General features: G+C 40.6%; 1 protein-coding gene across 1 annotated transcript; it reads right to left on the reverse strand.

The window, feature by feature from the left end:
• Positions 1-2,171: 2,171 nt before the first annotated feature.
• Positions 2,172-20,071, reverse strand: LOC118844696 (zinc finger protein 585B-like). The gene is made up of 5 exons (XM_036752644.1): positions 19,860-20,071; positions 19,200-19,290; positions 8,206-8,332; positions 7,378-7,473; positions 2,172-6,812 (listed from the first exon to the last, which is right to left on the reverse strand). The coding sequence occupies exons 2-5, from the start codon at positions 19,230-19,232 to the stop codon at positions 5,005-5,007; spliced, it is 2,064 nt and encodes a 687-aa protein (XP_036608539.1). The 5' UTR covers positions 19,233-19,290; positions 19,860-20,071; the 3' UTR covers positions 2,172-5,004.
• Positions 20,072-25,618: the final 5,547 nt, after the last annotated feature.

Below are 25,618 nucleotides of genomic sequence, written 5' to 3' on the forward strand. Positions count from 1 at the left end.
TTATCAGATATAGAGTGTAGGACCAAAGTATTTTGAAAAATACCGCTTTGTAGGATGCTTTGAGATTTGGCACTACTGAGCCTCCTTTGTGTCCTTCTCCCCCTTTTATTTCCCCTGAGATTCTTGACTTTTCTTTCTCCATTAGAATTTTATTTTCTCTCATTTTATAAAATAACTCTTCGGTAGTTTGAATGGTGTGGCACCGAAAAAGAAAATTAATTTAAATGGTGTTATCATTTTGTTAAGAAAAGCTCATCCTGTGCATGACCAAAAATAGTTTTGCAGATATTTAGGTTTGCCTTTATCTCTTTAAACAATGATTTATAGTTTTATTTATAAAGTTCTTATGTGTATCTTGGTAAGTATCAAGATTTTTATACATTCTGCAGTTTTTGCAAAAGTAATTTGTTTTTCTATCTCTTCTTGCTGGTTTTTATTGTTGTGACATAGAAATTCTCATGCTCTGTGTGAATGTGTGATATTGCTAAAATTAATCATTATTTCAGTTAATTTTAGTTGTTTCTCCAGGGTCTTTAAATGCACCATCCTATCAGCTACAAAAAGTGATCATTTTGTTTCCTTTTTTACCTTTATTCATTCTATTTCTTTTTCTTGTCTTATTTCTATAGCTACTAATTCTAGCAATATGTAAAATAGATGTGCTAACAATGAATATTCACCCCTGATTTTGCTGAAGAGGAATTTAATTCATACCCATTACATAAAATACCCAATCTTGTCTTTGGATATGTGGATTATGATTAATGGTGTACCTTCTGGATATGTATGTATCCATAAAGTATATTAATCATATTAAGGAAAGGTACATTTATTCATATGTTTTCTAGAGTTTTTAATTGAAATAATTGGTGTCTATTAAGAAAAATTCTACATCTATAGGTAATACATTCTTTTTTTGTTATCAAGATGCCTTATTGTTTTCTTAATATTAAACTAATACAGCAATCATGGAATGAATCCATGCTGCTCATAAAAATCATCCTTGTATATTTGGGGGCCATTCTTGCTAAGATTTTATTTAAAAATTTTTGCATCAATGTTCATTGGGGATATTGTGTTGACATTTTTTCTACTGACTCCAATGTGTTAAGTCCGTATTTATGTCAGTTTTGTAAGACACTTTCTTTGCTATTTCTGCAAACAACTTATGTAATTTTGGAACTAATTTTTAATGTTTGATGGAATTCACTTTTGATTCCTCCAGTCCTGCAGTCCCCATCCTCACCTCCCTACACTGATCCCATTAAGAGTTACTTATGCCTTCTTCAATTTCTTCCTCTGAGACTGGGTTGTTCAAATTTTCTGTTTCTTATTGTTAATTTGAGTATTTTATATTTTTATAAATATTTCCTGTTGATTGTTGTATTTGACATATAGTTGGGCAAAATTATTTTTCCCTTTTTCTTTTAATTCTATAAGATTCTAAATTCTAAATTTTCTCCCTCTTCCACTCCCCAAGATGGCTTGAATAATTTCTAATAAAATCCATTATTTCTTTAACATAAATTCTTTTTCATTTTTTGTTAATAGTAATGTAACTTCCCCTTTCTTCTTTTAAATCAAATTGGCCAGTAGCTTATTTGTTTTTCCACCTGAAATGTTCATAGTTTTATGTGTATTCATTTTTCACTTTTAATTTTGTTAGTGTCTAACTTAATTTCAGCAATTCTGTTGTGGTATTTAATTAGCATTTTATAATTTGATAGTTTTTTGTTGCACTTCAAATTCATTAATCTGTCAATCAACTGTCATTTTTAAAGAACCTACTATGTGCCGGGCACTTTGCTAAGTGCTGGGGATACAAAGCAAGGTATGAAAACATAGTCCTCGTTGCCCACAGTTCTCCCTTCTTCATCAAACAAGGCAAGACTAATCCTTTTTTTTTTTTCCTCCACATGACAGCCCCTCAAATACTTGTGTAGCAAGAGACTGGATTAGAGCCCAAACCACAGAACATAAAGGCAATGCTGCCAACCTCAGGGCCCATTACCTGGAAACCCTTGGATGTTTTGATTTAAACACTGATTGTTTATAAAAATACAGCTAGCATCTCTATAGTGGTGTAGTCATCTCATTTTATCCTCACAGCAGCCTTGGAAGGTTGGTGCTGTTATTATCCCCATTTTGCAGATTTTTAAAGAAACAGAGAGTTAGGTGACATTTCATGTTTGGCAAAATGCAGTCCAGAACAGGAAAACCAGGTACAGTCAGCAGGTAAGGGAATTTTAAACAATCAAAAAGGAGGTTCCCTGGGATGTCAGGAGTTCCTCTGCCAATGCTGGTATTTTGTTTTTTTTTAATTCTCCATGCCCCAAAGAGTCCCTAAGTGGGCCACAAATCAATTCACCTAGGAGGAAACTTAACTCAAACTGCTCTGGGTCTGCTCTGAAATACCTCCTTTGCTGACAACAGCCCTTGTTGCCATTGTGGAAGTGAGGGAGTTTAACTCAACTCTCCTGGGCTCCTTCAGTGTCCCAGCTTCATCTAACAAAGGTCTGTTGTTTTACAGATGAAGAGCTCAGATAGGTAAAGTAACTTGCCCAAGGTTCCATAGAGCAGTGGGTGAGAATGCCATTTCTAATTAGCTCTTCTCTTTTGAGAGGACACAAAGGAGGCAGTCAAGCAGGCTCAGGAATCACTTACATGAAGGCTCAGGGACTTCAGGTGTGGAAGTGGAAGGGAAAAGGAGAAGGCTCTGGGCCAAAGGGCAATGTCCTCCAGATTTCTAGGGACAAAAATCTCTGCAAAGCTGAAGAACAGGAAGATAGGATTCTTCATAACAACAGGCTATAACAGCTTTCCCACCCCCTCACATCATATTATTTTTTTCAATTACCTGTAAAGATAGCTTTCAACATTTGCTGTTTTAAGATTTTGAGTTACAAATTCTTTTTTTTTCACCCCTCTCTAAGTTGGTAAGCAATCTGATATAGGCTATACATGTCCAATCATATTAAGCATATTTCCATATTTGTCATGTTATGAAAGAGGAATCAGAACAGAGGGGGGAAAGTATGAGAAAGAAAATACAAAAAAAAAAGTGAAAATAGTAGACTTTGATCTGCATTCAGACTCCATAGTTCTTTCTCTGGATGTGGATAGCATTTTCTATCATGAGTCTTTTGGAGCTGTCTTAGATCATTGTATTGCTGAGAAGAACTAAATCTATCAGTCATCGCAAAATGTTGCTGTTAGTGTGTACAATGTTCTCCTCCTGGTTCTGCTCACTTCATTCAGCATCAGTTCATGTAAGTATTTCTAGGTTTTCCTGAAATCCACCTGCTCATCATTTCTTATAGCACAATAGTATTCCATTACATTCATATACCACAGCTTCTTCAGCCATTCCCCAGTGGATGGACAGCCCCTCAACTTCCAATTGTCTGCCACCACAAAAGAACTTGTTATAGTTTTGTACATACAGGTCTTTTTAAAAATCTGTTTAGGATACAGACCTAGTAGTGGTATTCCTCTATAAAAGGGTATGCACAGTTTTATACCAGTGAGATCCCAGTTCCAAATTGTTCTCTACAATGGTTGGACCAGTTCTGAATTGTGCATAGTGTCCCTATTTTTCCACATCACCTCTAGAATGTCATTTTCCTTTTCTGTCGCAATGGCCAATCTGAGGTAGTGTGACATGTCACTTCACAGCTGTTTTCATTTCTCTATAAACAAGTGATTTAGTGGATTTTTTCATTATTATTGATCACTTTGATGTCTTCATTGAAAACTCCCTGTTTATGTTCCTTCATCATTGCATGTGTGTCACCAATTAGATGACAAGGCATTTTGCTACCATAAGGTCACTGTTTACCTGCACTTCAATTCAAAGCACTGGGCAGAAATCACATTGCATCAATATCCGCCACAGGTCCTTGTGATGCTTTGTTTCAATTAAGGTGATTAGAAATCTTTGTGGTCTGCAGTGGCTACCCAAATGAATAGGAGCAGGAGCAACGAAAGCAACATCAGATACACAGCTCAGATTATGAAATACTACTCAAGCACCATCAACAATTATTCATCACACATTAGGCTGAAGCTCATCTCATGGTAGAGAAGCCATCCCCAAGAGTCTTGCATACCATGTGCCTAGGGATCAAAGTTAATACTAAAGCTCTCCCAATACCACCATCCACTCAGTAACCTCTGGCTCAGCCAACATAACCTCTCCCTCCCTGAATGTCCATGCAGGATAACACTAAATTTTTGCCCTTTTACAGGCCTCTACAGAGGGGAGGGATAATTCCTTCTCCCATGGTGCCTAAATGAGGAATCACTGAATTGCATTGAAGGACTCAAAATCAGTCTAGTAGACTGGGGTCTAGTCTAGTAGACACTCCTTAGAGTTGTGAAAAATCACTCTAGTAAGAATTCTTTGATGGACATAAAATAGCACCCTTAGTTTAAGGGCCTTCCCAAACTCAAAGGTTTCTCTCCAGAATTCATTCTTTGATGTTGAGCAAGTTGTGTCTTCAGGCTGAAGGTCTTCCCATATTCATTGCATTCAAAAGGTCTTTCTCCAGTATGAATGCTCTGATGTTGAGTAAAAGACACATTTGGGTGGAAGGCCTTCCCTTGTACATTACATTCAGAAGATTTGAAATTGAGAAAGATCTGACTTGGTATAGAAGGCCTTCCCATACTACTCACATTCATAAGAATTTCTCCAGTATGAATCCTTTGATACACAGTAAGATGTGGCTTCTTCCTGAAGGCCTTCCCAGGCTCACTACATACATAAGGTTTTTCTCCAACATGAATTTTTGATGTCTAATAAAATCTGAATTGCAATGGAAGGCCTTCCCACACTGCTTATGTTCACGAGGAAACTTACCAGGATGAATTCTCTGATGGACATAACATAGTGTCTGCCATCTAAAGGTCATCCTACATGCACTACACGCTTAACATTTCTTTCCTGAATGAATTTTTTGGTGTTGAGTAAGTTGTATCCTCACTCTGAAGGTCTTCACACATTCATTTACATTTATAAGTTTTCTCTCCAGTATGAATTCTCTGATGACTAGTAAGCATGTCCTTGCTCCTAAAGGCTTTTCCACATTTCCTACACTCATAAGGTTTCTCTCCAGTATGAATTCTCTGATGCTCTGTAAGTCGTGTCTTATCCCTGCAGGCTTTCCCACATTCACTACACTCATAAGGTTTCTCTCCAGTATGAATTCTCTGATGCAGAGCAAGGAACTTCTTGGTCCTGAAGGCCTCCATACATTCACTACATTTATAAGGTTTCTCTCCAGTATGGATTCTCCGATGATTTGTATGTTGTGCCTTACTAGTGAAGGCTTTCCCACATTCACTACATTCATAAGGTTTCTCTCCAGTATGAATTCTCTCATGAACTCTAAGTTGGTTTTTAGCACGGAAGCCCTTACCGCATTCACCACATTCATAAGGTCTCTCTCCGGTATGAATTCTGTGATGAACTGTAAGGTCTATCTTATCCCTGCAGGGCTTCCCGCATTTATTACATTCATAAAGTTTCTCTCCAGTATGAATTCTCTGATGCATTTTAAGTTGTGTCTTATCCCTGTAGGTCTTTCCACATTCAGCACATTTATAAGGTTTCTCTCCAGTATGAATTCTCTGATGCACTCTCAGGTGTGTCTTAGAAATGAACACCTCCATACATTCACTACATTCGTAAGGTTTCTCTCCAGTATGAATTCTCTGATGCACAGTGAGATTTGACTTACGCCTGTAGGCCTTTCCACATTCACTACACTCATAAGGTTTCTCTTCACTATGAGTTCTTTGATGCACAGTAAGATGTGACTTATCTCTAAAGGCCTTTCCACATTCACTACATTCATAAGGTTTCTCTCCAGTATGAATTCTGCGATGCACTGTAAGTTGTACCTTATACCTGAAGTCCTTCCTACATTCACTACATTCATAAGGTTTCTCTCCCGTATGAATTCTATGATGCACTGTCAGGTGTATCTTATGTCTGAAGGCCCTTCCACATTCACTACATCCATAAGGTTTCTCTCCAGTATGAATTCTCTGATGTACTGTCAGGGGTGTTTTCCACCTGAAGGCCTTTCCACATTCACTACATTCATAAGGTTTCTCTCCAGTATGAATTCTCTGATGCACTATAAGTTGTGTCTTCCTCCTGAAGGCCTTTCCACATTCACTATATTCATAAGGTTTCTCTCCAGTATCAATTTTTTGATGTAGAGTGAGATCTGAGTTGTAAAGGAAATCCTTCCCACACTCCTTATATTCATAACACACATCTCGAGTATGAATTCTCTGATGAACCGTAAGATGTGACTTTCTCCTAAAGGCCTTTCCACATTGACTACATTCATAAGGTTTCTCTCCAGTATGAATTCTGTGATGCAGTTTAAGTTCTGTCTTTCTCTTGAAGGCCTTTCCACATTCACTACATTTATAAGGTTTCTCTCCAGTATGAGTTCTGTGATGTACTCTAAGATCTCTCTTATCTCTGAAGGCCTTTCCACATTCACTACATTCATAGGGTTTCTCTCCGGTATGAATTCTCTGATGCACTGGCAAGAGTGTCTTCCACCTGAAGGCCTTTCCACATTCACTACATTCATAAGGTTTCTCTCCAGTATGAATTCTCTGATGCAGCGTAAAGCGTGTCTTCGTCCCGAAGGCCTTTCCACATTCACTACATTCATAAGGTTTCTCTCCAGTATGAACTCTGTGATGAACTGTAAGTTGTTTCTTACTACCAAAGGCCTTCCCACATTCATTATATTCAGGAGGCTTATCTTCACTAAATTCTTGGCTCTCTGAAAGGAAGAATAAAGCACTGATTAACCATGCCTTTTTTACCCTTTCCTAAGGTTCTTAGTTGTTCAAAGGTTTTAGAGATATTCTCTTGATTTCTGATTTAAGAAGGTTAGTCTCACTAGTCTTTCACTGGGAATCAATTTATCTTATTTGAAAGTATGATTACTCAAAGGTAACATAGGTAAATCATTTGACTGAGGATGAATTTACCTGGAGGGATGAACACTTACTCTTCTTTAACTGGATGACATTTGAATGGAATAAGACTATTCAGAAAAGCAGGAGAATGCCTCCTTAAGAGAAGATAATATTCAAGGAACAGAAGAGAATTAACCATCCTGTTCTAAGGCAACAACTTTCTTTGAGACTGGAGGTACATTTCACTAAAAAGATACATAAAAAATGTGACTTCTTGAGATAAAGAATGAAGTTTGAAAGTCTCAGCTCTCAGCAGGCCTGAGAAGCTTTGATAGGCCACTTTGTTCACCATTTTACATTTAATCCAAAATGATGAACAGATCACTATTTTGCAATGACCCGTCTGCTTGGTTTTTATGTAATCACCTGGACAGCTGCTTCTGGGAATATCTGCCTCTGCCACCCAAGATGCTTCCTTTCTTTCCAACTGGTAGATCACATCTGGTTTGGAAACTGCAAATCCTGTTCAATGAAAATGAAAATGTGCTAAGTAATCACCTCAGAGTTCCATCATAGAACAGATAAATGAAATATTCCTTCCAACTCTTAATAGAAAGGTGGGGGAATAAGGGGACTGAATATATATTATAACACCAAGGGCACTATGTTAGCTGATTTCGTCTGAGATTTTTGTTTTTCAAACATGAGGCTCAATGGGCTGGGTGGATGGAGAAGTAGGGTTTTTTTTTAGGTGTCAGGGAGAGGAGAAATTACATGTTTTTTTAAAAGCATCCACAAAACTTAATAAAAGAATTCAAAACTAGTTTAATCCCTCTTTTGGAAAAAAAGTAGGAAAGCTAGGAAGACCTCAAGCATAGTACAAAGGACCACCAAAGGACATTCTATATTATGGTAGAATAGATTACTGAGTAGGACTTGGGAAAAAAGAGTTCAATTGACTCAGTCACTGATTAGACAGTGGGGACACTGTGTCTGATGCGACCTACGTTGGGCTGAAAAAGAAAATCTTGGATTTGAAGCAAGAGAGGGCAAGATACTTTCTCAAGGATTACAAGAAATCAATTTCAAGGTTTACTAAGGAAAGACTATTTTTACTGGAAGCTTGTATCACAAGTAATCTGTCTCTTGGCTACAAAAGCATTAGAAATAGTTTACTCTTGTATGCCAAAGAATAACTGTTAAAATCTTGAAAGCTGATATATATGAGTACTCCAAAGGGGTAGCTGTTCCTACCCAAAAACACCATATTCGTGTAGTTCTCCAGCATCACATCCCTGTACAACTTTTTCTGAGATGGGTTCAATTGTATCCACTCCTCCGTAGTGAATTCCACAGCCACATCCTTAAATGCTAGTGATTCCTGAAATACCAAAAACATTTGTGCTTACCCAGCTATAGCTCCAAGTGTTATGAAGTTACATTTGTAAACTGTTTGCCAGTAGGTGGAAGAAATTGAGGGTTTTAGGACAGCAATTAGTACAAGGCATTGAGGCCATTCAGTCAACCACATTGACTCCATTTTCTGACTCAATTCTGGAGGTAGCTCAGTTTTTTTTCTGTTCAAATGTAGGTCTAGTCCAACTTCTGTTTAGTGAGTAAAAATTATTCAGTTGTGGGAATTGGGAGAAAACCTTATTGCACTGTTTGAAAGTAGCCCTGCATGGCTGGGAAACCAGAACACCTCTACCTGCTGTTTAGAGACCATTAACTGAGGACCAAGATTATGCTGACCAGAAACCTAGACAGATCCAAAAAGATTGATGCAAGGAGTTCTTACAATTCTGCATCTCAAGCAACCCATATGTCTTCTCTAAAAACTGGCACCATAATGGATAATTAGTTATTGTTTCCATGTTCCTTTGATTATATAGACACCTGGGGGAGTGAGGCACCTCTTTTCTGAATTCAGGGAAATGAACCTGTTGCCTCCATCCCTTAACATGGAAAGTCCCTAATCTTTACTCCAATTAGAAGTCAGATTACCTAATATTGTATTTTTTGCTTTTAATTAATTGGACTTTTAAAATTATTTTCAATGTATAAAAGTACATCTCCTCCTATATTCTGGGTCCAGCCCTAAGTTGAGGAAGGGGCCTGGTCCCAGTTTGTTCTGCAATTGTCATGCCTTGCTTAATATAAAATTGATATGCCCAAAAGATTGAACCTTTGTTTCCTCAGTCATTTCATCTTTCACTTGCCACAAGGGATTGTTTCATTTATTTATCTGCATCCCAGTACAGTGTCTGGTATATACCAGCATTTAAGAATTCCTCAGATAGAAAGGACTGATAAATAGAAGTATGTATAGAATGATTTTACACACACACACACACACACACACACACACACACACACCTAAAGGTAGACATATGTAGGGTTGTGGGGGGAGAGAAGGGGAAAAAAAGGAATTTACATGAAACTATTATATATTTAAAAGGAATAACAAGTTGTATATAATAGATTTGTAGCTTCATGTGCAAATACCTTTTTTATCCTGTTTTTGAAATACTTGCTTTATTCCATAAATTAAAAATTAAATGAATAACAATTTTTAGAAAAGTATTCCCCCTGATTTGTTTGTAATCTTGAGGGCAGGAGTCATTACTGCCATCCTTTGTAGCCTCCACACTTAGCACAATGCCTGACACTTTGAAGGTGCCTAATAAATGCTTATTGTTATAAACAATTCCAATGACACTAATTTTAAATGTGTGAGGTTTCTTTGTGTGAGTTTTTTTTTCACAATGTGCAGCCATGGCTCCTACTTCTGCCCTCTGAGCTGAAGCAGTGATATGGCTAATTCCCTTTCTACTTGCTGAAATGGACGATGAAAATGAAATAGTTGAAGATAGCTATCCTGTGGTCCTAAGTCTTCTCTTCCAATGTAAACAAGCCCAGTCCCTTTTGACCAATCAGCCTAATCTCTTCACAACTAAGGCAGCTACTTTCCTTTTTTCATCCAATCACTGTGCTTCTTAAAATGTGCTGCTCTGAAATGAACATGAGTGTGTTCAATGCTTCTAGAACCATAAGAGCAAAGGTAAGCATGGGCGACTACAATCTCCGGTCTGTAACAGCATGTGAATAATATTTTCCTGCTGAAAAGGGTGTTAAAGGAGAATTACTTTCCAATTCATATATTTAGAGCTGGAAGAGACTTCAGAATCCAATTTTCTCATTTTACCCATTAGAAAAGTGAGGCCCAGAGAAAGTGACTTGCTTTAGGTCAAAAGGGGAGTAATTGGCGATTGTGTACTTTGAGACCAGGGCCTCCTGGTTTCAAATCCAGGGCTATTCTCACTGTACCATGTTGCCATTCCCTTTCTGTACAACTAGACCAAGGCCACAATTGAGTTTTTGCACAAAAACATAAATAAGAGTACTCTTTGGAGCAACAGGGACTGGAAACAAACTGGATTCTCAGCACTAAAGGACAGCTAGAAATAAATGGCATAGGAATCACACTGTCATTTATATAGGTAAAAAAGACAAATATGAGGACTTCTGAGAAGCACTGGAAGATATGCATTGACTGACAGAGTAAAATAAGCAGACCCAAGAGAACATAACACAAAAAATTACCAAAATATAATTTTTTAAAAAATCAAAAAGATGCTGAACTACAAGTAACTAATATCAAAAAGTTGAATATATAACTTACCAGACTTATGGATAGGTGATCACTTTAAGAATAAACAAGAGATAGAAAGCAAAGTCAGGTATAAAAATGTGTAATTTCATCACATCAAATTAAAAAGGTTCAGTATGAATAAAAGAAATATACCCCAAGATGTGAGAAGGAAAGCAGAAAATTGGGGGAAAATTTTTATAGACAGTTTATTAGATAAAGGTCTCATATCTGAAATATATAAAGAAATTTGGCAAATCTCTAAGAATATGAATCATTCCCGTGATTGATAAATGGTCAAAGGATATGAACAGGCAGTTTTACAATGAAGAAATCAAAATAATTTATAGTTATATAAAAACGGTCTAAATCAGGGTTGTCCGAAGTGCAGCCCACAGTACGATTTTATGTGGTCCACCTGTGTTTACTACTGAGGTGGCGGGGGGTTGGGGGGATTCGTGGAAACTGACACAAATGCTTTAACTAAAGCACTTATAGTGACTTCTGCACTTATGGTGGGCCGCATGGGGGTTCACGGTCTATGTTTTGGACAGCCCTGCTCTAAATCATTATTGACTAGGGAAACATCAATTAAAGCAACCTTGAGATGTCATTTTACACCTCCCAGATTGGCCAAAATAACAGAAGGGGAAAGTGACAAACATTGGAGAATATGTAGAAAAATTGAGATACTATTTCATTGTTGGTACAATCACAAAATAATCCAACCACTTTGGTGAGCAATCTGAAATTATGCCCAAAGAATTATTAAACTACTTATACCCTTTGATCCAGCAATACCACTATTTGGGCTAACCCCAAAGATGATTAGGGATAAAGGAAAAGAACCTATATGTTGTAAAATGTTTATAGTAGCTCTCTTTGTGGTGATAAAGAACTGGAAATTGTGGGGATGCCCATCAATTGAGGAATAGCTCAACAAATCGTAGCATATAATTGTGATGGAATACTACTGTGCCATAAGAAATGAGGAGCTATATCATTTTAGAAAAAAACATAGTGGTTCCCGTGAAATAATAAAGAGCAAAAAATAAGCAGGATAACTGCTCCTTTAGGATGCTTTAAAATAGAGCAACCCTGCAAAAACTTTCTAGATGATTTGTAAAGCATCTGGAGAATTGTCTTAACTATTCCTTCCAAAAGAGGATTCTAAAACACTGAAATCTCTCATATTGAAGCTAAAGCCCATTGATCTTAGATTCAGAACTATCTGGGATCTTAGAAGTCACCTATTACAACCTCCTAATTTTGCAGATGAAGAACTGAGGTCAGGGAGGGTGAACAATTTCCCCAAATTAACATCAGGATTAAGTGTCAGAGCCAGGACTCAAACTCAGATCCTTTGAATACAAAATAGGCAGTGTCTACCATTCCATACTGCTTTTTTTAAGAGAAGATAATTAAATAGGATTTCCTTTGTGTAAATATTTGACTGTATGTATGTGTGTATGTATGTGTATGTATATATGTGTGTGTGTGTGTGTGTGTGTGTGTGTGTGTGTGTGTGTGTGTGTGTGAATACACGTTAATCTATACAAAGGCAGCTAGACAGCTCAGTGTATAGAGTGCTGTGCCTGGAGTTAGGAAGATTGATCTTCCTGAGTTCAAATCTGGCCTCAGCTGTGTGACCCTAGGCAAGTCACTTCACCCTGTTTGCCTCAGTTTCCTCATCTGTAAAATGACCTAGAGAAAGAAATGGCAAACCACTCCAATATCTTTGCCGAGAAAATCCCTAATGGGGTCAAGAAGAATCAGATGTGACTGAAAACGACTGAATAACAAACCTATGTGTACACATGTAGGTTTCTAAATCTGTATGTGCTTACCTAAGTATGCCTAGATTAATATATTTCAAGTTTGTTTCCAGGGCTTCATCTAGCAAGTGGAGAAACGTAACAATAGTTTACAGTACAAGCTCATTTTCAAAACAAAGGAAGATTGTAACAAAATAGCAAAAAGTCATTGGGGTTGTGGGGTGCGAAAAAGAAGTTTAGAGAGCTTAGAACACAGTTGGAGAGGAACGAAAACAAATGTGAAATGGGTCAAGATCTGATCCATGATGATGATGATCCAGATGATGATGACAGAGTCCATGTTTAAACCCTTTGTGTAAGGGCAAGGTGGGTTCAAAGAGGTGTGAGGGCTGATGAGCTCTTTCCAGGGCTGATTTCTACCTTTGGTGTCTACCCAGTCCACCTAACTCTCACCTGTCCCTCCAAGGTCTACCATATGCAGTGACCACACCCCAGTAAAACATTTGGGCAGAAGGACTAAACCAGGCTGAGAATAATGAAGGAGTCTCATATCTGTTGCTGATTCAAGGGGGTGTCTTCCCTAAGCGTGTGGAGACTGCCCCTGGTGGAATGGGTGGATGAGAACAATTTTTTCCAGCGGCCATGAAGGCAGCTGAAGCACACACTGTGAAGGCCTCAGAACTGGGTTAGACATAAGACATCAAGGTGATCCACTGCATCTCCAGCCATCATCAGTCATCTTGACTTTGTCCTGCCACTGGACTGTGATGACTCTGGAAGAGAGAATGAGGCTGACAACTTTGTGCAACTCTGCCTCACATAAATCCAATTTATGCACAAATCTAAAGATGTCACACCCATGTCATTTTGCCATTTTTACCTATCTCAAAGTCCTGTGGTGGAAGGCAAGTGATGAAGCAGCAGGTACGAATACACTGAAAGCTGTAGTCAAAACCCTGCACAAAGGCAACCCAGGCCATAGAATCATCTTCTTAATGAAAGCAGCAGTGGGATCTGGCAAGCCCCTGGGTGTCTGAGCAGCCTTTTAAGGGGCTAGAAAAGGTGCCCCAAAATTGTTTGCTTTCTAACCCTGGCCTGGGGAATCACACTGTGTGGTCAAAACACAAAAACAAAATGTAAAAAAAGTTCTACAAAGTCAATTCCACTCACAATTAGTACATGAAATGTATACACACTTACAGATAACAAAAAACCCAGTAGACCTGAAAGATGAAAAGCTCTTGTTGTAAATGAACTCAGCAGGTATCACATCCAAAGAGTAGCTCTGTGTGAAACAAGGATGGCAAATGGAGGCCAGCTTACTGAAGTCAGGGCAGCACACTCATTTTACTGGAGTAGCCACAGTGAAGCAGAATGCCCTGAAGCTGGTCAACAAGCTTGCATGCCTACCAAAAGGAGTGAATGACAGGCTCATGACAATGCAATTGCCACTTGCAGGACAATGCCATGTCACCATCATCAGTGCCTATGCTCTCACCATGACGAACCATGATGAGGTCAAAGAAAAATTTTATGAAGACCTGGAGACTCTTGTCATCAATGTGCCAAAACAGGACAAGCTTCTACTTCTGGGTGACTTTAATGCTAGAGTAGGCTCAGGCTACGAGACATGGCAGGAAGTCCTTGGGAGGAAAAGGGATGGAAGCAGCAACAGCAGTGGTCACTTACTACTGAAGATTCATGCATGTCATGAAGTTCTCATCACCAACACTGTCTCCCATTTACATAAACTCAATAAAACTTCACAGAAGCACGCTCACAGCAAACAATGGCATTTAACAGACCATGTGATTGTAAGGGGAAGAGACAGACAAGATGTGAGAGTGATGAAGGCAATGTGTGCTGCAGATTGCTGGACTGATCACAGACTTATCTTCTCCAGATTAAATATTCACATTCTAGAAAATCTGTGGCCCCAAAGCAAAATGACTACCAGAAGAATCAATGTCAACTGATTAGAGCACTGCTCTGAGTGGAAACAGTTTGTTGCTAACTTGGAAGGAAAGCTGAGTCAACACAGTTGGCAACAGCGAAGTGGGCAGCCTTCAGAGATCTGGTGCACAGCACTGCACTTACTCAATTGGGTCAAAACACTTGAAAACATCAAGACTGGTTTGACAAAAATGGGGAAAGTCAGAAGCTACTAAATGAAAAATGAGAACTCCACTAGGTTTACCAACAAGATAATATCTAATTTCTAAGTGAACATCATTTCTAAAAAGGCAGCATTACAAGTAAAGCTTAGAGAGATGCAAGATTCTTGGCTCAGTAGGAAGGCAGATAAAATTCAGTTTTATGCTGATAGTAACAATCCAAAGTGCTTTTCTGATGCCCTGAATGCTATTTATGGTCCAAAGACCTATGGTACATCCTAACTACTTGGTCCTGAAGGAGGCACATCAACTGGTAATAAGGACATGATCCTAGAGAGATGGGCTGAAAACTTCCATAGTGTTCTCTACAGACCATCATCAATCAGTGTTGAAGCCATTCACAGTTTACCTCAGGTTGAAGTCAATTTCTCCTTAGCTGAAGTTTTGAATGTCATTAGGCTCCTTTCATGTGGTAAAACATGTGGTGCTAGTTCTATTCCAGCTGAGATTTATAAGGTGAGGAGTCTGTTTCTCATGCAAATGTTGGCTGAAATTTTTTGGACTGTGGGGCAAGAGGAGGTTATTCCCCAGGATGCCTCCATTGTCCATTTCTACAAAGATCAAGGAAAATAAGATGGTCCTGTGACAATCACAGGGGGGGTCTCTCTCTTAGTCACTGCTGGTAAGATTCTTGCCAGAGTGCTCCTTAATGGCAGCTCCCTCAAATGGAAGATGTCCATCTCCCTGAGAGATAAATACCAGATAGATGCCTGACAACTACAGGAGAAATGCCAAGAGCAGAATATAGGTCTATACACAACATTTGTAGATCAGAACAAGACCTCTGATAGTCTCAGTCATGAGGGCTTATGGAAAATTATGTCCAAACATTGTTGCCCAGAGCAGTTCATCAGTATTGTACATCAATTTCATGAGGGCATGCTTGCCCACATTCTGGACAATGGATGATGCTCTCCCACTTTCCCTGTCACCAATGGAGTGAAACCAAGCTGTGAGCTTGCTCCCATGCTTTTTAGCTTGATGTTTTCAGCCATGTTGACAAATGCTTTCAATGAGGAAGAACATGGCATCAAGGTCTGCTACGCTGATGGTAAATTCTTCAACTTGAAAAGGCAACAAGCCAAGCCAAAGTGGAAGGAGTGTTGGTGCATGACTTTTTGTTTGTAGATGATTGTGCACTCAATGCAGCCTCTGAAGCTGAGATGCAACAAAATATAGACTAATTCTCTGGGGCTTGTACTAAGTGTGGCCTAACAATTAACACCAAGAAAATACAGCCAGTACCAAAACATTCATACTTGGAACCACCAGTTACAGCAAATGGAGACGTTCTGAACGCTGTGGCTAAATTCACTCACCTTGGCAGCAGACTTCCTAGGGACGTACACAGCGATAATGAGGTTGCCACATGCATTGCCAGAACTGGCTCAGTGTTTCAGAGGCTCCGAAGGAAAGTGTGGGAGAGAAGAGAAGACTGTCTACCAAACTGAAGGTCTACAGAGCTGTTGTGCTGACTTCATTGATGTATGCCTGTGAAACCTGGGCAGTACAACTACACCATGCCAGGAAATCCAAACACTTCCATTTGAATTGTCTTAGGAAGTTTCTGAAGATCATGAAGCAGGACAAAGTACCAGACACTGAGGCCTTTCTTGAACTAAATTGCCAAGCATTCAAACTCTACTATAGAGAGCGCAACTACCACGGTCTGGCCACATCGTTTGACGGCCAAACACACACTTGTCTAAAAGACTATTTCATGGAAAACTCATGCAAGGCAAGCCCTAACCTCCTAAGTCAGAGGAAGCAATACAAGGACACATTCTAAATCTCTCTAAAGAACTTTGGAACTGATTATGTGTCATGGGAGGCACTGGCACAAGACCATCAACATGGTGCGCCCTCATCAAGGAAAGTGCTGCACTCTATGAGCAAAGCAGAATGGAAGTAAGTAGCTCAAAAGAAAGGCAAGATGTGCAAATTTTGAGAATCTACTCCAAATGTTCATGTGGACTATTTCTGCCAGACTTGTTCAGACACACTGTAACTTGACTCTAACACAGTCATGTTCTTTTGGTCTCTTTGGGAATGAAGGACAACAACCAACTACTACTGTATTCTAAGAATATGCCAGAATTTCAAAGTCACTAGCCTAGGGTTTAGAGCTAGTCTCTCTTTTTTGAAATTTGATACGTCCCCTTTTCCAGTCCTGAGGCACGTGACCCCCTTCTCCAAGATCTTTCAGGAACACATGATAGTGGCTAAGCAATGAAGCACATTATACACTCTTATCACAATAGCTGGATCCTGTCTGTCTCCTCTTACTTCCGGTATCCACTTCCTGCTGGAAATTTTTTGGGCTCTCATTCCTAGGTCCAAGTTCATCATTCTTCAATGAGAAAACAAAACCTAAGGAAGATTTAACTTGTATAGCTTTCACATGGTTATTCCTTGTTATCACCATCATCCCATCAATCCTGAAACATGATCCTCACTATTCTGATCTTGCCTCCTAGCTAGGTTTTTAAAATCTTTTTGTAACATTTATCAACAGAATAGTTTTTTTCAGGCTTTATTGTTTTCCCAGTACTCTTTTTTTTTTTTTTTTTTTTTAATATACTGCTGTTTCTTACTCATCTTCAATTAATGGTAATTAAAAACATTTGTATTTTCTGGATTAGTTATGCTTCAAGTCAATTGGCTATTAAAAATTACACCTAAATCTGAAATGCAAGCCTTCTGACACACAACCTAGCCTTACACTAGAGAAAAAAACTATGAAATATCAAGGTACCAGGAGGGAGGAAAGCCCATACCAAAAGGGATTCTTCTCATCCTTCCTCCTCCAGTCAACAGGAGGGCCACTCTTAACAAAAATCTATTCCCTACCACTCCCACATCCTCCTCCACATTGGGGTGGAAAGAGATAGGCAAAATGCTTGTAATAACAATTCAGAGACAAGCAAAACAAATTCCCACAGTGACCACATCCACAATATGAGGAAAGCTGAGTGCCACAGAATAGATGCTTTTGAATTGTGATGTCAGAGAATATTTTTCAGAGTCCCTTGGAAAGCAAAGAGGCCAAATCTGTCAATACTTAAAGAAATTAATTCAGATTATTCACCGGAACACCAAGTATAAAAATCAATCACATAAACATCAGAAGTTAGGCAGAATATATCATCATGAATCCTCTTGAAAAAAAATGGTTGGTCTCTGCGCTGATCAGAGTTTTTGAATCTTTCAAAATTGTTTGTCTTTACAATATTGTCATTGGATAAATTTTTCTCCTGCTGTGCTTACTTCATTCTGCAGTGATTCATACAAGTCTTCCTCAGGTTCTATGAAAAAGATCCTTGTATGATTTATTACATTACAGTATTTTTCTATCACCTTTGTATACTATAACATGTTCAGTCATTCCACAAATGATGCGAATCTCCTCAGTTTCAGTTTTTTGCCACCACAAAAAGAGCTGCTAGCAATGGTTTTCTACATATGGATCATTTCCTCTTTCTTTTATCTCTCTGCATCTAGTAGTAGTATTGCTGAGCCAAAGGGTATATGCATAGTTTAGTAATTTTCTCAGCATTATTCCAAATTGCTTTCAAGAAGCACTGCTCCAAGTTGTAGCTCCATAAAGAGCGGGGGCCATCTCCAGTCTTCCTGTTGTCTATCTTTACCAGTGGACTCAAATGGCTCCTGAGGAAAAAGTGAGGCTGGTGACCTTGTACAGCTCTCCCCCACTTAAACCCAAGTCATTTACAAGTCATGGCATCATCTTCCTGATGTCCTGGTTCTCCAGGAGGACCCACAACAACAACCATCAACACCATAGTAAGGAACTTGTTTTCCCATAGGCCGTGTAGAATTTTTCACTTTGCTTTTTTCACAATTCTGCCAATCTGACGGGCATGGGGGGAACTTCAAGGAACCTTGATTTCCCTTTATTCCTACCCTTCATATTTTTAAGAGGAATCGATGTTCTATCTTGTTAAAAGCCTTGTCTGAGTCTACTGATAGAACCATATTCACCTTATTTTTCATGTTATTAAAGTAGTGTATTATATCAATAGCTTTCTTAATTTTGTACCAAATATGAATGCCTAATATAAGTTCAATCTCATAATGCATAACCTTGATGAAATGGGGCTGGAATGTCTGTCTGCTTTAGGTAACATCATCATCTTTGTAGAAGGAATTTGGTGGGAGATTTTCTTTCTCTCTATGTTGAAACAGCTTATGTAATATTAAAATGAACCATGAAAATTCCAAAGGATTAATAATAAAATTTGGTGGGAGAACTGATGAAATTTGAATGCAGATTGAAACATAATGCTTTTCACTTTCATTTTTCTTGAACTTTTTTTGGGAAGAAGGCCAATATAAGAATGGTCTGCATCATTTCACAAGCAACATGGGAATCCTATTGTTGGCCTTCTCAATGGGTGGGGGAAGGACTAGAAGGAGGGGAAGTATTTAGAACTCAAAATCAAACCAAAAAAACCCCGCAAAGTAGATGTAAGGAGTTTTTTTTATGTGTTTCTTGCAAAGACAAACCGGTGTCTAAGGTCTCATTTAGCTCTAAATACTCGATTCCCGCCACCTGCATTTTCTCGGGTTATGGCACAGGATAAGGAACCGGATCCCATGCTTGATTTCAGGGCAGCAGCACGTGGCACTCACCTGTCCCAGCCTGGCTGTCAGCACAGGAGCCATTCCCTCTCCCTCCAGGCTCCTACATGCGGGGGTGGGGCAGAGGCGACAGGTGGCAGAGCTGTGGAGGAAAGGAGACCATGAGGAGGAGGGGACGCTGGGGGTGGTCCCGGTTCTGTCCCAGGGGGGTGGGGGAGAGGACCATTAGGAAACATTCATTTTTCTCCCGGGGTGGGAGGGGGCTGGGCAGAAGGAAACAGTCATTTGAGAGGGGAGGAATTTCTCTCCTAGGGGGTAAAAGGAAACAGTGATTTCTGGGAGGGGAGTGGGGGGGGGGGAAGATCATTGCGGGGGGGGGAGTGAAATCTTTCTTAGAAACAAAACCGGAGAACAGACACGTTACCCCCCTTCCCCAGCAGCATCGGGGAAGGCTTCCCGGAGGACATCCAAGAGGAGATGAGGCCACAAGGAAGGACCAGACAGACAGACACTGGGGAGCACCCACAGGGGAAGGACCCGACCGGGGTCACGTGACTCGGCCCTGACAGAAGGAGGATTAGAACCGCCCCCATCCTCCACCTCGCCTCCGCCTGCTCCTCCTCCAGCCCCCTCCCACCACGGGCCACCCCCAGACCCCAGAAGCGCTCGCGGGCTTCCTTCCTCCTCCGGCGGCCGCACAGCCCCTTCTACCTGAGCTCCCCAACCAGCCCCCGGGGCCGACCTCGCGGCACCCCCACAGCCTGCCTCCGCGTGGGCCTGGTCCGGCTCTCCGCTGCCCCTCACCCCGACACACCTGAGTTCAGGCCCCAGGAGCGGAAGCCCCCACCAGCAAGCACTGAACTGACAAATTAAGGGGGAGGTCCAATCCTCTAGCCCTTTGGCTTGGAAAATGACGCGAAGGCGTGCACACCCTTCTGGGAGTCGTAGTCTGGGGGCAGAGGCGCCTTCTGCGCATGGCTGGGTTCGGCCGCAGCGTGGCCTAGAATGCGGTCCCGCCCCATTGCCTGCCCCTGCCCCTTTCCTGCCAGGGGTCCCATTCCTCCTTCTCTTAACTCTTGTGGGGTCTTTACAGCCCTGGAGCCCACAGGCAATCACCAGGAGTGGGGTCCCAGACCTGGAGGGGCCCTGGAGATCCTTCTGGTCTAGACCACCCCACCATCTCTCCTGCTCTGGCAGCCAGTCCAACAGGCAGCAGTTCTGAAGAAATGTTTCCGGCGGAAGTGACACCTCAGGAAGGGAAGCTGGGCTGGGAGGAAGGAAACCACCAGCAGGAGTTCTGGAGGCTTCCTTCAGCTTCCTGGGCCTTCCAAGCAGGAGGAGCAGGACACCAGTGTGCCCAGGGCACCAGGAGGGTGCTGGCCACCTTCGGGGACCCCCCCCCCCCAGTAAACCCAGATGTTGATGCTTCCCTGGTAACCATGAATGGTGATTTGAATCAAACAAGATCTGTTGATGTTTGTAATTTCTATTTGTACCTCCTCTGGAGTTCAGGGTGCTGGCTTTTTCTCCTGAACTAAGTGAGTTTTTATATGTATGTTTGATTAAAGTGAGATTGTTAACCCTTTAAAGTTTCTTTCCTTAGTAAAGCAGATCAAAGAACTTGTGCTGGCAGCTCTTGTTGCTGGTATTATTGGGTAGTACACCTCAACAGAACCTGCTAGCCAAGTTGTTGTTACAACATGCTAAAGAAGTAGCAGAATTGGAGTATGATATTCCAGAAGGCAAAGAAGCTAGGATTATAATGAAGACTAACCTACCCAGCAAAACTGAGTATACTCCTTAATGTGAAAAAATGGATATTTAATGAGGGGACTTTCAAGCATTCCTGATGAAAACACTATAGAGATGAATAGAAATCTGACATTACAATGTAAGACTTGAGAGAATCATGAAAAGGTAAACGTAAAACTGAAACGCTAAGAGACTTAATAAGTTAAATTGTTTACATTAACAGAGGAAGATGATAATGTAACTTCTAAGAACTGGAAACAAAAGAAAAGGGTTGGGGCGATAAGAGGGAGGGATGACTAAGGAATGCAATAGTCAAAAGCAAAAAAAAAAAAAGACTTGAGGAGAGACAGGGTAAAAAGAGAAAGAAGGATAAACAGAAGAAAATAGGGTGGAAGGAAATACAATTAGTTATCATAACTATGCGTGGGAATAGAATGAATTCATGTATAAAACAGAAGTGGAAAACACAATCAATTAGAAACCAGAATCTAATATTATATGGTTTACAAAAAACATACCTGAAACAGAAAATTACCTCTGGAAAAAAATTGAATGGAACAGAAAGGAATATACCGTCTTTTTTTCAGCTGTACATGGCACCTACACAAAAATTCACCAGGAACTACTTTGTACAAAAATATGCCAATAAAACTGACAAGAGAAAAATATATAAGAATACAAGTCATTCCCCAATTGATAAATGTTTGAAGGATAAGGAAAGGAAGCTTTCAGATGAAGAAAGCAAAGTTTTCTATAGCCATATTAAAAAAATGCCTTAAATCACTATTGATTAGAGAAATGCAAATTAGCAACTCTGAGGTACCACCGCACACCTATCAGATTGGCTAATATGACAGAAAAGGAAAATGGTAAGTGTTGGAGAAGATGTGGGAAAATTGGAATCCTAGTGCATTGTTGGTGGAGCTGTGAACTGATCCAACCAGTCTGGAGAGCAATTTGGAACTGTGCTCAAAGGACTATACAACTGTCCATACCCTTTGACCCAGCAATACCAATTCTTGGTTTGCATCCCAAAGAGATCATAAAAATGGGAAAAGGACCCACATGTACAAAAATATTTACAGCAGCTCTTTTTGTGGTGACAAAGAATTGGAAATTGAGGGGATGCTCATCCATTGGGGAATGGCTGAACAAGTTGTGGTATGTGAATATAATGGAATACTATTGTTCTATAAGAAATGTTGAGCAGGTGGGTTTCAGCAAATCCTGGAAAGACTTACATGAACTGATGCTGAGTGAAGTGAGCAGAACCAAAAGAACATTGTACAAACTAACACCCACATTGTGTGATGACCAACTTTGATAGACTTAGCTTTTCTCAGCAATATAAGGATCTAAGACAATGCCAAAAGACTCATGATGGAAAATCCTATCCATAGACAGAAAAAACTATGGAAGCTGAATGCAGATCAAAGTCTACTATTTTCACTTTTTTTGTATTTTCTTTCTTGTACTTTCCCCCCAGCCTGTGTTTATGTGTTTCTTGCAAAGATAAACTGGTGTCTAAAGTCTCATTTAGCTCTAAATACTTGATTCCCCACGCCCACACTTTCCCGGGCTATGGCACAGGAGAAGGAACTGGACCCCATGCCTGATTTCAGGGCAGCAGCACATGGCACTCACCTGTCCCAGCCTGGCTTTAATATGATTGTACATGTATAGCCTATATCAGATTGCTTGCTGTCTTAGGGAGGGGGCAGGGGAGGGAAGGAGGGAGAAAAAAATTCGGAACTCAAAATCTTATAAAAGTGAATGTTGAAAACTCTACAAGTAATTGGAAAAAATAAAATACCAATAAGTGAGGGTGGGGAACCAAAAAATCCTTGTTTGACCCTTTATCCCTACTAATTATCATGCTATATTTCTTCTGCCCTTTGTAGCTAAACTCCTCCAGAAGGCATCTACAATAGGTGCCTCCATTTTCTCTCCTCTCATTCTCTTTTTAACCCCTTACAATCTGGTTTCTAACCTTATGCCACTGAAACTGGCCTCTTCACAGTTACCTATTTATCTCTTAATTGCCAAATACAATGGCCTTTTCCCAATTTTAATTCTTGACCTCTACACAGCCTTTTGTCACTGTCAATCACCCTCTTATCTTTGATACTCTTCTCTGTCTCTGTCTCTGTCTCTCTGTCTCTCTCTTTTTCCTCCTCCTTCCTCCTCCTTCTCTTCCTCTACACTTCTCTATCCTTCTTTCCTCTGTCCTCTATCTATATCTAGAGTATCCTGTTCAGTTCGATGGAGGAGGAAGAGGGCCTCCATTTTAAGAAGGATGCTAACATACTGGGGTTGGTTTGGAAGAGCACAAACAGTAGGGGTAGGACTGGAACCAGGGCATTCAAGAAGCAGCAGAAGGAGAAGAGAAGACTCAGGGAGAACATGATTTTGGTTTGGTTTTTTTTTTTTTGTAAGCTACAGAACTGAGATTTGAACCCAGGTGTTCTGACTTTGAAATTTTTATTTATTTTAAAGATTCATTTTAAATGTTTTTGGGTTCCAAATTCTCTCCCTCCAACCCTTTCCCCACTTGTTGAGAAGCCAAACAATATGATACCTGTTATACATGTGAAGTCATGCAAAACATTTCCAAGTTAGCCATGTTGCAAAGAAAATAAAGAAAAACCATGTACTTTGCTCTGCAGAGTCTATCAGTTTTCTCTCCGGGATGTTCATCCTAAATCCTTTGGAATTGTTACAGATGATCACTGGTTTCAAGTATGTGAAAGGCTTTGTGAAAGAGGGGTTTGCCTTGCCATGCTTGGCATCAGAGGTTAGACCTAGGAGTGATGGATAAGAGGTTGAAGAGAGGCAACTTCTAGGTTGGCTCCCTTACAACTCAAGCCCTTCCTAAGTAGGATTGCCTTCCTGACGAAGCCATGGCCTCGCCTTCATTGAAAGTCTCCAAAGCACTGACTGATGCAATACAGGGGATTATTGTTCAGTCAGGAACTGGAGTAGTTGGCCTTTGGTTTCCCTTCCTGCTGGGAGAGTCCATAATTCTTCTGGATGTGCACCCTAGGACTAAGAAGGAAGCAACAGAGAAAGGGCATAGGTCAGTAGCATACAAATTTCCCACAGCTGATTAATACTGACCTTTATCACCTGGGCATCACCATTAATAAGAGTAATATTTCAGAGACAGCAACAGCCTTTCCTCAGTCCTCATTCTCCTTGATCTCTCTGCATTTTTTGGCACTGTAGATCACCTTCTCCTTGCTTGCCTCTTTTCTCTAGGTTTTTAGGACTCCCTTCCTCCCCTTCACCCCAGTTTCTCTCCTTCTCTCTCCTCTCCTTCTCTGACTGCTCCTTTTCTGTCTCCTGTGCTGTTTCCTCATCCAGATCATGCCTCTAAATGTAGGTGTCCCACAGGGTTCTGTCCTGAGCCCTCCTCTCTTCTCCCTCCTTCACTTGGGGATCTCAACTACTCCCATGGATTTAGTTACTACCTCTCTGCTGAAGACCCTCAAATCTCTGTATCCTGTCCCGGTCTCTCTGCTGGGCTTCAATCTTGTACCTCCAATTGCTTTTCAGACATCTTGATCTGGATGTCCAGTAAACTCTAAACCAAACTCATTATCTTTCCCCCTAAATTTGCCTCCCTCCCCCCACCACCTTTCTGATTACTGTAGAGGGCAACACCACCCTCTCAGTCACTCAAGCTCAAAGCCTAGCAGACATGCTCAACTCCTTCCTCCCTCTCACCTCCCCCACGTCCAAGCCATTAGCAAGGCCTGTCAATTTCACTTCTGCAAAAGCTCTCCAATACACCCCCTTACTCTTCTCTGACACTGTCCCCACCCAGGTGCAGGCCCTCATCACATCATCACTTTGATGATTACATGAGCTGCTGGTGGGTCTCCCTGCCTCCATCCATCCTGCATTCAGCCACCGAAGTCATTTCCTAAAGCACAGGTCTGACCATGTCACCCCTTTACACCTCTTAAGCTCTGATGACTCCCTATAGCCTCCAGTATCTAACACAAAATCCTCTTTTTGGCATCCAAAGCCCTTCATAAACTTTCCATCCTTCTTACACTTCACTCCCTGGCCTGTACTCTTTGATCCAGTGACACTGGCCTCCTGGCTGCTCCACTAACAAGATGCTGCATCTCTCAGCTCCTGGCTTTCTCTCTGGCTGTCCCTAGGTTTGGATCACTCTCTCTTCTCTGCTCCAACTACCAACCTCCCTGGCTTCCTTTAATTCCCAACTAAAATCCCACCATCTGCAGGAAGCCTTCCCCAACCACTCTTAATTCCAATGCCTTTCCTCTGTTAATTCTTACCTATTCATCTTGTATACAGCTTGCTTTGTGTATATTTGGTTGCATGCTATCTCCACCATTAGATAGCAAGATCCTTGAAGGCAGGGACATCTTTTGCCTCTTTTTGTATCCCTAGTGCTTGGCATAGTGCCTGGTGCATAATAGGTGCTTAAATATTTATTGATGGATTGATTTTCTATGGGCACTCCCTCTACCCACACACTTTCCAGCTCCCCTAGTAAATGGCCTTTGAGAGTTGTTCTGGCCAGAATCTTCACCACCATATCTTCTGATAAACCTCTCTGGACTTGGCTTTGTAGTTATTGGATGATAGATCTGGAGTTTGTCACCAGACTTGTATCCCAGCATGGCAGGAATGGCCAAGGTCTTGGGCTCCTCTTCTGGCCTTCAAGAACCCACCTATGCCACTGA

Source organism: Trichosurus vulpecula, chromosome 3, assembly GCF_011100635.1.
Source record: "Trichosurus vulpecula isolate mTriVul1 chromosome 3, mTriVul1.pri, whole genome shotgun sequence".
Classification (NCBI taxonomy): domain Eukaryota; kingdom Metazoa; phylum Chordata; class Mammalia; order Diprotodontia; family Phalangeridae; genus Trichosurus; species Trichosurus vulpecula.

Bases quoted from the DNA above. Each gene is read 5' to 3' on its own strand.
- LOC118844696 (XM_036752644.1), bottom strand. From the start codon at position 19,232: ATGGCTCCTGTGCTGACAGCCAGGCTGGGACAG. The intron at 7,474-8,205 runs GTAGGAACAGCT...TTCATTGAACAG, and splicing joins CACGAATATGGTGTTTTTGG to GATTTGCAGTTTCCAAACCA. The intron at 6,813-7,377 runs GTGATTACATAA...TCTTCCTTTCAG, and splicing joins TCCCAGAAGCAGCTGTCCAG to AGAGCCAAGAATTTAGTGAA.